At 45.8% G+C, this 12055-nt stretch overlaps 1 protein-coding gene across 1 annotated transcript in view; it reads left to right on the top strand.

Annotated features, from left to right (window-relative positions):
* The window catches only part of LOC126416881 (facilitated trehalose transporter Tret1-2 homolog), a 148639-nt gene that overhangs the window by 115534 nt on the left and 21050 nt on the right, over positions 1 to 12055 (top strand). Inside the window, exon 5 of the mRNA XM_050084765.1 lies at positions 4489 to 4785. Within this exon, the coding sequence (XP_049940722.1) occupies positions 4489 to 4785 (297 nt within the window). The remainder of the gene's footprint in view (positions 1 to 4488; positions 4786 to 12055) is intronic.

Genomic DNA, 12055 nt, shown 5'->3' with positions numbered 1-12055 from the left:
CCTCGTTTTGCCGGGCGTAGTGCAGAAACTCGCGATTTACTTTCAAGGGTGCTACATAACGTATGTGACTGATGCAAAACACTGTTTTTTAACCACTTGGCAGCAACAAGGTACAGTACTACCTACCGTGGCACGGACTCAACAAAACGTTGCAAGCCCCTGCAGAAATATTTACTCTTTCCGCCTATATTGATGTCCATAATTGGGAAAGTGTTGCTCACATAGGATTTTGTACACGAAGTGAGCTCTCCATTGTGTCCCATAAATGTTCGATCGGAATCATATCGGGCGAGCTCAGTGGCCAAATCATTCGCTCTAACTCTCCAGAATGTTCTTCAAATCAATCGCGAACAACTGTTCAAATGGTTCAGATGGCTCTGAGCACTATGGGACTTAACATCTGTGGTCATCAGTCCCCTAGAACTTAGAACTACTTAAACCTAACTAACCTAAGGACATCACACACATCCATGCCCGAGGCAGGGTTCGAACCTGCGACCGTAGCGGTCACTTGGTTCCACACTGAAGCGCCTATAACCGCAAGGCCACACCGGCCGGCGCGAACAACTGTTGTACGGTGACATGTTGTATTGTGAGTCCATCGTTGTCTGAGAACATGTAGTCGTGGATGGCTGCAGATGACCCACAAGTAGCCGAAAATAAGCATTTCCAGTCAATAAGCGGTTCAGCCGCACCAGACGACCCAGTCCATCCCATGTAAACAGAGCCCGCACCATTGTGGAGGCACCCCAGCTAGCACAGTGCCTTGACAACTTGGGTCCATGGCTTCGTGGGGTCTGCGCCACACTAGAACCCTACCATCAGCTCGTACCAATTGAAATCGTTCGTCGCACGTCCCACATTGATTACTGCGGCTGTTTCACGCAGTGTTGCTTGTCCGTCAGAACTGACAACTCACGCAAACGCCGCTGCTCGACGGGAGTCGGTCACTGTATTATCTGCAGTGAGCGAGAATGCCTGAAATTTGGTATTCTCGACATACTCTTGACACTGTGGATGTCGCAATACTGAATTCCCAAATGATTTCCGAAATGGAATGTCCTATGCATCTAATTCCAACTGCCATTCCGCGTTCAATGTCTTTTAATTCCCGTCGTGCAGCCATAATCACGTCGGAAACCTTTTCCCATGAACCACCTGAGAACGACTGAAAGCTCTGCCAATGCACGTATCTTTTATATCTTGTGTACTCGAAAAAAAAAATGGCTCAAATGGTTCTGAGCACTATGGGACTTAGCTTCTGAGGTCATCAGTCCCCTAGAACTTAAACCTAACTAACCTACGAACATCACACACATCCATGCCCGAGGCAGGATTCGAACCTGCGACCGTAGCGGTCGCGCGGTTCCAGACTGTTGCGTCTAGAGCCGCTCGGCCACTCTGGCCGGCTGTGTACTCGACACCGCTGCCATCTGTAAACGTGCATAACGCTTTACTATGACTTTTGTCAACTCTGTGTACGTCAGACAACTGTCTGACCATAACATGCAACTTCTAGCGACCACGCCCTGCGGCCCTATTCTGTATCGTTCATACCTATCGGTGTAGTAGGTTATCCTCGGTAATGACGTCATTTTCTGTTCTTTGTCGAAATATCATATTCAGTAAGCTTCTGAGACCTGCTACCGAACGGTTCTCCCACCGATGTTACGACAATTGTACTGAGAGGTTTTGGATTTCGGTGTTGTCCTGTCGATCGGTGACCAGTGGCTTACATACACCTATAATTTGTTATTTTAAACATAGTTAGCGGTTTAGCTTTGGATTTAGTGATTGTGTTACTAAAGAATCACCAGAGGACGCATCCAGTTGGAAAGTGAGTTCATAATAGACTATTTTCCTTTGTTAGAAATATGGTTAGTTACGTTGTTACTGTGAATGATTACATCTAAAAAAAAGTTTTCGGTCAATATTCTCTCAAAATACGTTTATCTTTCTATGTAAATAAGAGTTTAAAGACCATTAAATATCAAGACATCGGTTCTGCTTACGTATATTACATGAGTGTGAACTGACGTTACTAATGACTTTGCGTACTTTTTCCCACAAATGGTTTAGTTAGTAATTATCGAAACGTGTTTAGAACTTTCAAGTAACAATGGAAAGAAATTATGTGAAGCCTGATATTCGATACCTTCAAAACTATCACGCATTTCTGACTTACGCAGCACCGTTTGGCAACGAAGTTAGCCTACGTTCCTCTCCGCAATAGTACAAAAATTGAGCTGTACGTTTCTGTTGTTTGGCGTGGCTAAGTGACTAGCGCGTGGATTTGCGATACGAAAGGCCACGGCTTCGAGCACGAATGGGGTAGAAAATATTATTTCCCTCTTCATATATGCAACACGTTCTAAGACAATGTTATTCGCGTAAGTGAAGATTTTTCTACAATATTTGTTATTACTTACATGTAAGAGCGCACTTCCTCAGTAATGATTTCGTGATTTCTGTGTGTTTAAAAATCGAAATATGAAATTGCTGTGAATGAAACAACCGAAAGTGACCTTCATATTTTTTTTCTTGTCAGAAATAATTCACCATTCTTTCAGAATATGTAGCGATTTCCGAGTATGCGGTTAGACGGGAATCTAAGAGCACAACTTAAATTACTGGGAATGTAACTAGCAGCAGTTATCATAATAATTTTGCTTGTCACAAGTATTTATCTGCGATCGAATCCTCAACCACAGTAGACTGAGATGAAAGATCTCTGCCCTAATATTTTTAGACTGTAGCACCATATACGAAACATTTTCATTCATGAGAAGCATGTTATAAACTTGGACGAACTGCAGGAGCTCTCGAAAATGCGTTTTTTTTTTCAATTTTGTTTTTAAGACCCAAATCGTTGACGTATCACAGTTGACAGAGATGAAAGATCTCCGCCGTAATATTTTTAGACTGTACCACCATATACGAAATACTTTCATTCATGAGAAGCATGTTATAAATACGAAAATGCGGTTTTTCAGTTTTGTTTTTAATATCCAAATCGTTGACGTATCATAGAGGAAAGTGGGCTACTTAGTCATTTGGATCTCTAGGAGCGAGTTATAACCACATTCTGTTTATCTTCTTATTCTTTGAAACTCTCAGAATCAATTTTTCGGGTGTTTTTATAGATGTATTAGTACAATGTGGTACTACATACTATTCCTAACTCATTTTCCGAAACGTAAAATTCTAAACACGATGTCAGTGTGAATGAGAATAAGATGACATAATGCGGCATTTATGACAATCTGCAGAATACAGTCAAATACGCTATTACAATGAAATTAACACCCTTAGCTGCTTACAGGCATCGACATACGTCAACGGGGACAGATGAAAATGTGTGCCCCGACCGGGACTCGAACCCGGGGTCTCCTGCTAACATGGCAGACGCTCTATCCATCTCAGCCACCGAGGACACAGAGGAAAGCGCGACTGCAGGGATTTATCTCTGGCACGCCTCCCGCGAAACCCACATTCTCAACGTATTGTCCCGCACTATATTCGTAGTGCCCCCGCCCATTATACTCATTACTCGTGGCGCGTTGCCGATTCCCGTAAGAGTTCGGGCACTGTTTGTGCATTCGCACAGAAGAAGAAGATGGTCATGTGGCCGGTGAGCCTTAACTATATATATACTAAGATGGTATCTGTTCTTTCAGACATGTCCCTGCAGTCGCGCTATCCTCTGTGTCCTCGGTGGCTCAGATGGATAGAGCGTCTGCCATGTAAGCAGGAGATCCCGGATTCGAGTCCCGGTCGGGGCGCACACTTTCATCTGTCCCCGTTGACGTATTTCGACGCCTCTAAGCAGCTAAGGGTGTTAATTTCATTGTATTTTCATTCTAACGAGCTGCTATATAAAAACGCTATCTTTCGATACTTGGAAGAATATCGCGCCTGTGTCGTGTGTTAGCCGCTTTGTGTTCGTGGCGCTGCGTGCGCTGCAGTGCGTATGCGGGGCCGCTTGCATTTGATTGGCTTGCGCGACGCAAACCGACAACAGCGCTTCGGTTCTGTAGACCCGAACGGTATCGCTTTAGAAATGCATACTGAATAACGCAGGGGCTCTAATTCGAGTACTAGACCGTTCGGTGCTCTTGAGTACCGAAACGATCGGCACAATAGCGGAAAGATACAGAATGAGCACCCTGACCAGCACTGTTTGCCTGATCGCGACCACAACAGCAAACACACTCCAAAGACTGCTACACTGTAACTGCCAGTTCCTCATTTCGAAGACTAGTCTGTCCAAGTAAGGCGACCTTGCCCTCGCTATCCATTGGCTAATCAAGACTCGCTCGAAAGACTAAAAGGGGGGGGGGGGGGGGGGAGCTATGTGTAGTCGATGTAGCAGAGAAAATGCGGAAATCGATCGACAGTTTATGGACCGAAAATCAGAAGTGCGCGCCAGTAATCGTTATGCAAGTAAATGGAACGTGTGAAAGATCGATGACGTGGACCTAATGCCAGGCGCTGCGGTGGCTCCGTCGCGGCATCTCCGACGAGGAGGTGGAGCGCCAGATGGCGTGCATCCAGACCTCGCTGGAGACAGGCGGCTCCAACCAGGGCGGCGGCGACCGCCGGCCACTGTGCGAACTCCTGCGTTGCCGGGCCACACTCGTGGCCGTCGCCATCGTCCTGCTGCTGTTCCTCAACCAGCAGTTCTGCGGCACCCTCTGCGTCAACAGCTACGCAGTCTTCATCTTCGACGAAGCTGGCGGCTCCCTGTCACCTGAGGTCGCAACCATCATCCTAGGCGTACTGCAGGTACCATCGCACATTCTCCAGGCCAGATTTCTATTTTACCAAACTACACTACTGGCCATTAAAATTGCTACACCACGAAGATGACGTGCTAAAGACGAGAAATTTTACCGACAGGAAGAAGATGCTGTGATATGCAAATGATTAGCTTTTCAGAGCATTCACACAAGGTTGGCGCCGGTGGCGACATCTACTACGTGCTGACATGAGGAAAGTTTCCAACCGATTTCCCATACACAAACAGCAGTTGACCGGCGTTCCGGCGTTACCTGGTGAAACGTTATTGTGATTCGTCGTGTAAGGAGGAGAAATGCATACCATCACGTTTCCTACTTTGATAAAGGTCGGATTGTAGGCTATCGCGATTGAAGTTTATCCTATCCCGACATTACTGCTCGTGTTGGTCGAAATCCAATGACTGTTAGCAGAATATGGAATCCGTGGGTTCAGGAGGGAAATGCGGAACGCCGTGCTGGATCCCAAAGGCCTCGTTTCACTAGTAGTCGAGATGACAGGCATCTTATCCGCATGGCTGTAACGGATCGTGCAGCCACGTCTCGATCCCTGAGTCAACAGATGGGGACGTTTGCAAGACAACAACAATCTGCACTAACAGTTCGACGACGTTTGCAGCAGCATGGACTATCAGCTCGGAGACCATGGCTGCGGTTACCCTTGACGCTGCATCAAAGACAGGAGCGCCTGCGATGGTGTACTCAACGACGAACCTGGGTGCGCGAATGGCAAAACGTCATGAATCCAGGTTCTATTTACAGCATCATGATGGTCGCATACGTATTTGCGACACTGCGGTGAACGCACATTGGAAGCGTGTATTCGTCATCGCCATACTGGCGTATCAGCCGGTGTGATGGTATGGGGTGCCATTGGTTACACGTCTAGGACACCTCTTGTTTGCATTGACGGCACTTTGAACAGTGCACGTTACATTTCAGATGTGTTACGACCCGTGGCTCTACCCTTCATTCGATTCCTGCGAAACCCTACATTTCAGCAAGATAATGCACGACCGTATGTTGCAGGTCCTGTACGGGCCTTTCTGGATACAGAAAATGTTCAACTGCTGCCCTGGCCAGCACATTCTCCAGATCTCTCACCAATTGAAAACGTATGGTCAATGGTGGCCGAGCAACTGGCTCGTCACAATACGCCAGTCACTACTCTTGATGAACTGTGGTATCGTGTTGAAGCTGCATGGGCAGGTGTACCTGTACACGCCATCCAAACTCTGTTTGACTCAATGCCCAGTCGTATCACGGCCGTTATTACGGCCAAAAGTGGTTGTTATGGGTACTGATTTCTCAGGATCCATGCACCCAAATTGCGTGAAAATGTAATCAGACGTCAGTTCTAGTATAATATATTTGTCCAGTGAGTACCTGCTTATCCTACGCATTTCTTCTTGGTGTAGCAATTTTAATGGCCAATAGTGTACTTGATAACTGACTTCTGTCACTTGTCGCTACAGTGTTGCCACATCCGCTGCCAGCTACCGCCCGTGTTCACAAATGCTCTTAACGTCTAACGTTTGGTGGAAGTGGCTGCAGCGAGCTATAATGGAAATGGGAGATGCTCTGTCGACAGCTGATGTTCAGTGAAGAATGATCGAACTGCGGCAGACGACGCGTCTTGTAGCCTTGAATTTAAATTCATGCCCTAACATAACCACAACTTCGTGAAACGCAGCGCATCCACAAAAATCTCTCGCTGTCACTGGTTACCTGTAACTGCCTATTCTCATTCGGCCGCGTTGCCAACCGATCAGTAGTTCTGGTTGGCACTTGGTTACGGATTATATGTGCCACATGCAGATTCCAGACGAAAAAAGAATGATAGGAAGAAGATAAGTGCAAATAAAAGGATTAATACGATGATGAAAATGTCCAGGTAAAGTATTACAAATAAAAAATTACATTTAAAATCAATTAATTCATTAATAATAATCAAAACTTTTTAATTAGATTTAGAAAAATAAAAAATTTCGATGCGAATGAAATTCGAACTTACGAACACCAAGTTTGTATGCTAACCACCACACTAAGCGATTACACAGCGTAAGGCTATTGTACACTCCTGGAAATGGAAAAAAGAACACATTGACACCGGTGTGTCAGACCCACAATACTTGCTCCGGACACTGCGAGAGGGCTGTACAAGCAATGATCACACGCACGGCACAGCGGACACACCAGGAACCGCGGTGTTGGCCGTTGAATGGCGCTAGCTGCGCAGCATTTGTGCACCGCCGCCGTCAGTGTCAGCCAGTTTGCCGTGGCATACGAAGCTCCATCGCAGTCTTTAACACTGGTAGCATGCCGCGACAGCGTGGACGTGAACCGTATGTGCAGTTGAGCGAGGGCGTATAGTGGGCATGCGGGAGGCCGGGTGGACGTACCGCCGAATTGCTCAACACGTGGGGCGTGAGGTCTCCACAGTACATCGATGTTCTCGCTAGTGGTCGGCGGAAGGTGCACGTGCCCGTCGACCTGGGACCGGACCGCAGCGACGCACGGATGCACGCCAAGACCGTAGGATCCTACGCAGTGCCGTAGGGGACCGCACCGCCACTTCCCAGCAAATTAGGGACACTGTTGCTCCTGGGGTATCGGCGAGGACTATTCGCAACCGTCTCCATGAAGCTGGGCTACGGTCCCGCACACCGTTAGGCCGTCTTCCGCTCACGCCCCAACATCGTGCAGCCCGCCTCCAGTGGTGTCGCGACAGGCGTGAATGGAGGGACGAATGGAGACGTGTCGTCTTCAGCGATGAGAGTCGCTTCTGCCTTGGTGCCAATGATGGTCGTATGCGTGTTTGGCGCCGTGCAGGTGAGCGCCACAATCAGGACTGCATACGACCGAGGCACACAGGGCCAACACCCGGCATCATGGTGTGGGGAGCGATCTCCTACACTGGCCGTACACCACTGGTGATCGTCGAGGGGACACTGAATAGTGCACGGTACATCCAAACCGTCATCGAACCCATCGTTATACTATTCCTAGACCGGCAAGGGAACTTGCTGTTCCAACAGGACAATGCACGTCCGCATGTATCCCGTGCCACCCAACGTGCTCTAGAAGGTGTAAGTCAACTACCCTGGCCAGCAAGATCTCCGGATCTGTCCCCCATTGAGCATGTTTGGGACTGGATGAAGCGTCGTCTCACGCGGTCTGCACGTCCAGCACGAACGCTGGTCCAACTGAGGCGCCAGGTGGAAATGGCATGGCAAGCCGTTCCACAGGACTACATCCAGCATCTCTACGATCGTCTCCATGGGAGAATAGCAGCCTGCATTGCTGCGAAAGGTGGATATACACTGTACTAGTGCCTACATTGTGCATGCTCTGTTGCCTGTGTCTATGTACCTGTGGTTCTGTCAGTGTGATCATGTGATGTATCTGACCCCAGGAATGTGTCAATAAAGTTTCCCCTTCCTGGGACAATGAATTCAAGGTGTTCTTATTTCAATTTCCAGGAGTGTATTTACGACTTCAACGACCCAGTCACGACGATGAGTTGCAGCCTTCAAAAAATCTGCTTCTTGCAAAGCCGTGCGAAGCTTATCCAATGTAAGCGAATCTCTGTGATTACAATAAATGTATACGTGATGCTGAATCGCGTCTTCTGCTGAGGGATTCAGTAGTATTTGGTTAGTGTTGTGTGTGAAACGTGTGCATTTCGTTAGCATCATTGTGTGTGTGAGTGTGTGTGTGTGAGTGTGAGTGTGTGTGTGTGTGTGTGTGTGTGTGTGTGTGTGTGTGTGTGTGTCTGTGTGCGTGTGTGTTAAGTGTGATGAAACACGAAATAAAAGCGGCAGACACAGGATTCGGGATTCAAAAATATCAAGAAGGAAAGCCGAACAAGAATTTCAAAGTGGCAATTAGGCAACGCAGAACGCTTCGGGCGTGGCGCTGAACGCTCTGATTGGAGGAAATCGGGTATTAATTATCAACTAATTTTAATCGGGAAATAGTATGTAATATGCGGATTATTCACAATGATGAGCCAAAGCTCCATCAGTTTCAGTTCAATAATTCAAAAACAGTCTTCATCTCATTTATTATTATTATACCGCCAACCGGTTTCAACACAACGTAGGGCCCGGCCGAAGTGGCCGTGCGGTTCGAGGCGCTGCAGTCTGGAACCGCGAGACCGCTACGGTCACAGGTTCGAATCCTGCCTCGGGCATGGATGTGTGTGATGTCCTTAGGTTAGTTAGATTTAACTACTTCTAAGTTCTAGTGGACTAATGACCTCAGAAGTTGAGTCCCATAGTGCTCAGAGCCATTTGAACCATTTGAACCCAACGTAGGGGTCATCTTCTGGGAGTTTACACCATTGGTCGACTGCTGGTGGTGTCACTCCTGTCTACACTGTTTGTTGTTGTGGTCTTTTATTTATTTAGCGTATGGCATCTACAGAGTAAAATTGCACACATACCGTTGTACATACTATAATAATTCTTGTTGTTGTGGTCTTCAGTCCTGAGACTGGTTTGATGCAGCTCTCCATGCTACTCTATCCTGTGCAAGCTTCTTCATCTCCCAGTACCTACTGCAACCTACATCCTTCTGAATCTGCTTGGTGTATTCATCTCTTGGTCTCCTTCTACGATTTTTACCCTCCACGCTGCCCTCCAATACTAAATTGGTGATCCCTTGATGCCTCAGAACATGTCCTACCAACCGATCCCTTCTTCTAGTCAAGATGTGCCACAAACTTCTCTTCTCCCCAGTCCTCTTCAACACCTCCTCATTAATGTGATCTACCCATATAATCTTCAGCATTCTTCTGTAGCACCACATTTCGAAAGCTTCTATTCTCTTCTTGTCTAAACTATTTACCGTCCATGTTTCACTTCCATACATGGCTACACTCCATAAAAATACTTTCAGAAGCGACTTCCTGACACTTAAATCTATACTCGATGTTAACAAATTTCTCTTCTTCAGAAACGCTTTCCTTGCTATTGCCAGTCTACATTTTATATTCTCTCTACTTCGACCATCATAAGTTATTTTGCTCCCCAAATAGCAAAACTCCTTTACTACAATAAGTGTCTCATTTCCTAATCTAATACCCTCAACATCACCCGACTTAGTTCGACTACATTCCATTATCCTCGTTTTGCTTTTGTTGATGTTCATCTTATATCCTCCCTTCAAGACAGTATCCATTCCATTCAACTGCTCTTCCAAGTCATTTGCTGTCTCTGACATAATTACAATGTCATCGGCGAACCTCAAAGTTTTTATTTCTTCTCCATGGATTTTAATACCTACTCCGAATTTTTCTTTTGTTTCCTTCACTGCCTGCTCAATATACAGATTGAATAACATTGGGGAGAGGTTACAACCCTGTCTCACTCCCTTCCCAACCACTGCTTCCCTTTCATGTCCCTCGACTCTTATAAGTGCCATTTGGTTTCTATACAAATTGTAAATAGCCTTTCGCTCCCTGTATTTTATCCCTGCCACCTTCAGAATTTGAAAGAGAGTATTCCAGTCAACATTGTCAAAAGCTTTCTCTAGGTCTACAAATGCTAGAAACGTAGGTTTGCCTTTCCTTAATCTAGCTTCTAAGATAAGTCGTAGGTTCAGTATTGCCTCACGTGTTCCAATATTTCTACGGAATCCAAACTGATCTTCCCCTAGGTCGGCTTCTACTAGTTTTTCCATTCGTCTGTAAAGAATTCGCGTTAGTATTTTGCAGCTGTGACTTATTAAACTGATAATTCTGTCATTTTCACATCTGTCAACACCTGCTTTCTTTGGGATTGGAATTATTATATTCTTCTTGAAGTCTAAGAATATTTCGCCTGTCTCATATATATTGATCACCAGATGGTAGAGTTTTGTCAGGACTGGCTCTCCCAAGGCCGTCAGTAGTTCTAATGGAATGTTGTCTGCTCCGGGGGCCTTGTTTCGACTCAGGTCTTTCAGTGCTCTGTCAAACTCTTCACACAGTATCATATCTCTCATTTCATCTTCATCTACATCCTCTTCCATTTCCCTCAAGTACATCGCCCTTATATAGACCCTCTATATACTCCTTCCACCTTTCTGCTTTCCCTTCTTTGCTTAGAACTGGGTTTCCATCTGAGCTCTTAATATTCATACAAGTGGTTCTCTTTTCTCCAAAGGTCTGTTTAATTTTCCTGTATGCAGTATCCATCTTACCCCTAGTGAGATAAGCCTCTACATCCTTACATTTATCCTCTAGCCATCCCTGCTTAGCCATTTTGCCTTTCCTGTCGATCTCATTTTTGAGACGTTTGTATTCCTTTTTGCCTGCTTCATTTACTGCATTTTTATATTTTCTCCTTTCATCAATTAAATTCAATATTTCTTCTGGTACCCAAGGATTTCTACTAGCCCTCGTCTTTTTACCTACCTGATCCTCTGCTGCCTTCACTACTTCATCCCTCAAAGCTACCCATTCTTCTTCTACTGTATTTCTTTCCCCCATTCCTGCCATTTGTTCCCTTACGCTCTTCCTGAATCTCTGTACAACCTCTGGTTTAGTCAGTTTATCCAGATCCCATCTCCTTAAATTCCCACCTTTTTGCAGTTTCTTCAGTTTGAATCTACAGTTCATAACCAATAGATTGTGGTCAGAGTCCACATCTGCCCCTGGAAATGTCTTACAATTTAAAACCTAGTTCCTAAATGTCTTACCATTATAACGGCAGGAAACTATGTCCCCTACATCGGGTTGAAACCGGTTGACGGTATAATAATGATAATAATAATAATAAATGCGATTAAGACTATTTTTGAATTATTGATTAATCATACTAATCGCTGCTTCTCTCCACAACCATGTTGTCCAAAATGGTTCAATTGAGGTGCATTTGGTGGCCAATACGTTAACGTGCTCTTCAGACCACTGTAGCACCTGGTAGCTGTTGATATGTACAGATACCACGCTGTAAGATGCCATATCTTACGGTGAAGACGTCAAGCGTGATCCAGGTAGTCATTAATAATGTTCACATAATCCGCAGCTGCCGTGGTGCCTGTCACCACTACCACATGTCCCGTGGAGACCAAGGTGAATGACTCACCCGCCTTTTTCTTTTTCTTTTTTTTCTGGTCATCAGTCTTTGACTGGTTTGTTGCTGTCCACCACGAAATGCTCTCCTGTGTTAACCTCTTTATCTCAGCGTACCGCTCCTTTCCTCACCGATTCTAAGGAGAATCTTCTCACTCCTTATCTTACCAGTCCATCTACTTTTCAGCATTCTACTGTA

The sequence above is a fragment of the Schistocerca serialis genome, chromosome 8 (genome assembly GCF_023864345.2).
Source record: "Schistocerca serialis cubense isolate TAMUIC-IGC-003099 chromosome 8, iqSchSeri2.2, whole genome shotgun sequence".
Taxonomy (NCBI): Eukaryota; Metazoa; Arthropoda; class Insecta; order Orthoptera; family Acrididae; genus Schistocerca; species Schistocerca serialis.
This window is presented reverse-complemented; position numbering and strand designations above follow the sequence as displayed.